The sequence below is a fragment of the Anoplophora glabripennis genome, unplaced genomic scaffold (genome assembly GCF_000390285.2).
Source record: "Anoplophora glabripennis isolate ALB-LARVAE unplaced genomic scaffold, Agla_2.0 scaffold206, whole genome shotgun sequence".
Classification (NCBI taxonomy): Eukaryota; Metazoa; Arthropoda; class Insecta; order Coleoptera; family Cerambycidae; genus Anoplophora; species Anoplophora glabripennis.
The window spans coordinates 783,700-786,112 of record NW_019416733.1 but is presented as its reverse complement, the minus strand read 5'-3'; the positions used below and the strand labels follow the sequence as shown (position 1 = coordinate 786,112).

Sequence of the window (2,413 nt, the reverse complement as noted above, 5' to 3'; positions counted from 1 at the left end):
TTCAAAATACGACAAATACTAAGAGTACCTTTCTTACGTAAAATTGAATGGAGAATGGATATGTTTAGTCAAAAATGACATACAGTGCGACACAAAACAGTTATGGTTATTTAAAATCAAGTGCAAACACTGTATGTGGCGCCCTCTAGCATTACACAAAAAACTAAGTAAATATTTGAGTTTCTCATCACCAATACTCCCACTTTCCTGAATTTCGTCGAATTACCATGTTATTGAACAAAAATATAATCAAATTAACAAACAAAATTTTTTTTTGAACGCTTTGTACCTCAAGAACCAAGCCGTTGCAGATCCATGTTCATATGAACCTTTTACCTTAAAATTAGTCAAAGATTCACCATTTAAAGTTTGTACAAGTACTCAATACACACCCAGTATTATAACACTTTTCAAGTTAAAATCAGTTGATTCGTGTTATTTTTTTATAATAAATTACAAAATAAACAACACATTACCTGCTCTATCAGTGTATTTATTTTTTTATAATTACATTACAGATGAATATAATATAGCAATGCATATGATTAATTAACACTGCACTTGCAGAACCTTAGGGTAATTTTATATTATATTAGTATTTCCGATTTTCATTTCAGTGACGTCGATTTTGGCCAGGCACATTTCGTTTGAGACGCACTTTTTCCCAGTCGTACAAGGTGGGGTCATCACCGATTTCCTCTTCCAATTTCCTTAAAAGTTGTGGCGACGAAAACAATTCCGGGTCGTATTCGTATCTGTCTGCTAACTCAGACCAAGTGGGATCTAAAAAATATATTCTCAGATTTAACTCTTAACTTGGGTTACTGAAACCCATATATAATTAATAGTCCAATTACATGCGCATTAAAATGGTAATTTTGGTCAACTTGCCTGAATTTTTTATATAAGTTAGTTTGAAGTATACAGGGTGAGTCAGTTTTTTGTAGACAAACTTTAACAGGAGATAGAACACATGTTTGTAAAAACAAAAGTTCCTATAAACATATGTCGTAGAACGCTTCGTTTCCGAGATACAGGGTGTTGAATATAATTTTTTTTTCTCGAATATTCATTATAACTTATAAACGAATACTTAGATTTTTTTCATGTTTGGGAGATAATGCCTATTAATTAAGGGGTATAAAACAAGCGATAAAAATGTTCAAAATCTTGCACAGTGGCGGAGTGAAGGGGGTGCTCAACCCCTTTCTTAAACAGAACTTCTACGCCAATGACTATTTTTTAAAAAACTGTTATTTTCATTATCTACATATAGTTTAACAAAAATAATGTCCATTCTTCTGTCTCGAAATTCCTGTGCGTTTCCGAGTAATTTTGATTTTTAGTGTTTGTTGTGGTACTAAATTAAGTAATTTATTTATTATCAATTATCTACTAAATATTTAATTCTTTCAACGAAACCTACCTAAATATAGTTTGTTACGGATATTAAAAAGCCGAAATCTCTTATTATTTATCTCTTTCCAATGTAGTCAAAATAAATATTTGTTATTTCAAGCTATACTCAAATACAAGACTTTTATAAGTTGAAATCTGTTACATTACATACATACAATACATTATTGTATAGTTGCCAAAAAGTTTTAAGAAGTTGTTAATTAAATATTGTTATAAATTCAAAACATTTCTCCATAAACATTAACATCAATGTTCATTCAATGTTTTTTTTTTTTTGTAATTTAGTTGCAGTGCATTAGTATTTACGCAGCACATAATAAATAAGGATTGTTAAAATTAATGTACTAAACAGATTTCAACTTATAAAAGTTTTGTATTTGAGTATGGCTTGATATAACAAACATTTATTTTGACTACATTGGAAAGAGATAAAGAATAAGAGATTTCGGCTTTTTAGAACAAATCATATTTCGGTAGGTTTCGTTGAAAGAATTAAATATTTAGCTGATAATATAAGTTTCTGATAAAAGTTGCAGATCATAAAATTCTACATAAAAATGGTATATTGACTTTTTCTTCTATTAACAGAGTTAAGGAGACTTGAAGCATGATTTCAGAAATTAAAAATAGCAGAAATATAGCATAGCAAGCAGAAAAATGAATTAATTTTATAATTTTTTTTCAATCTACTCTAAAAAATGTATAAACTATATTTTCAGAGAAATGGATATATTTTTTAATTTTTAATAAAAAAGTAATAACAATTTCACAAAGCGAACGTGATTTTTTATTTTTGTCGTAAAACAATTTCAAAAGCAACATTACAATATTTTAAATAATAAATCGAATGGCATAGAAAAACATTGTTTTATTGTTAAATCATAAAAATTAACGATTAAAAAATTTAAATTGTTATAAATTTTTTATTAAAAATTAAAAAATATATATTTCTCTGAAAAGATAGTTTACATTTTTTAGAGTAGATTGAAAAAAA

General features: G+C 27.4%; 1 protein-coding gene across 1 annotated transcript in view; it reads right to left on the bottom strand.

The window, feature by feature from the left end:
• Nucleotides 1-485: 485 nt before the first annotated feature.
• LOC108904700 overlaps nt 486-2,413 on the bottom strand; it is a 3,442-nt gene continuing 1,514 nt past the window's right edge. The window contains exon 3 of the mRNA XM_018707343.1: nt 486-783. Within this exon, the coding sequence (XP_018562859.1) occupies nt 614-783 (170 nt within the window). The 3' untranslated portion in view covers nt 486-613. The remainder of the gene's footprint in view (nt 784-2,413) is intronic.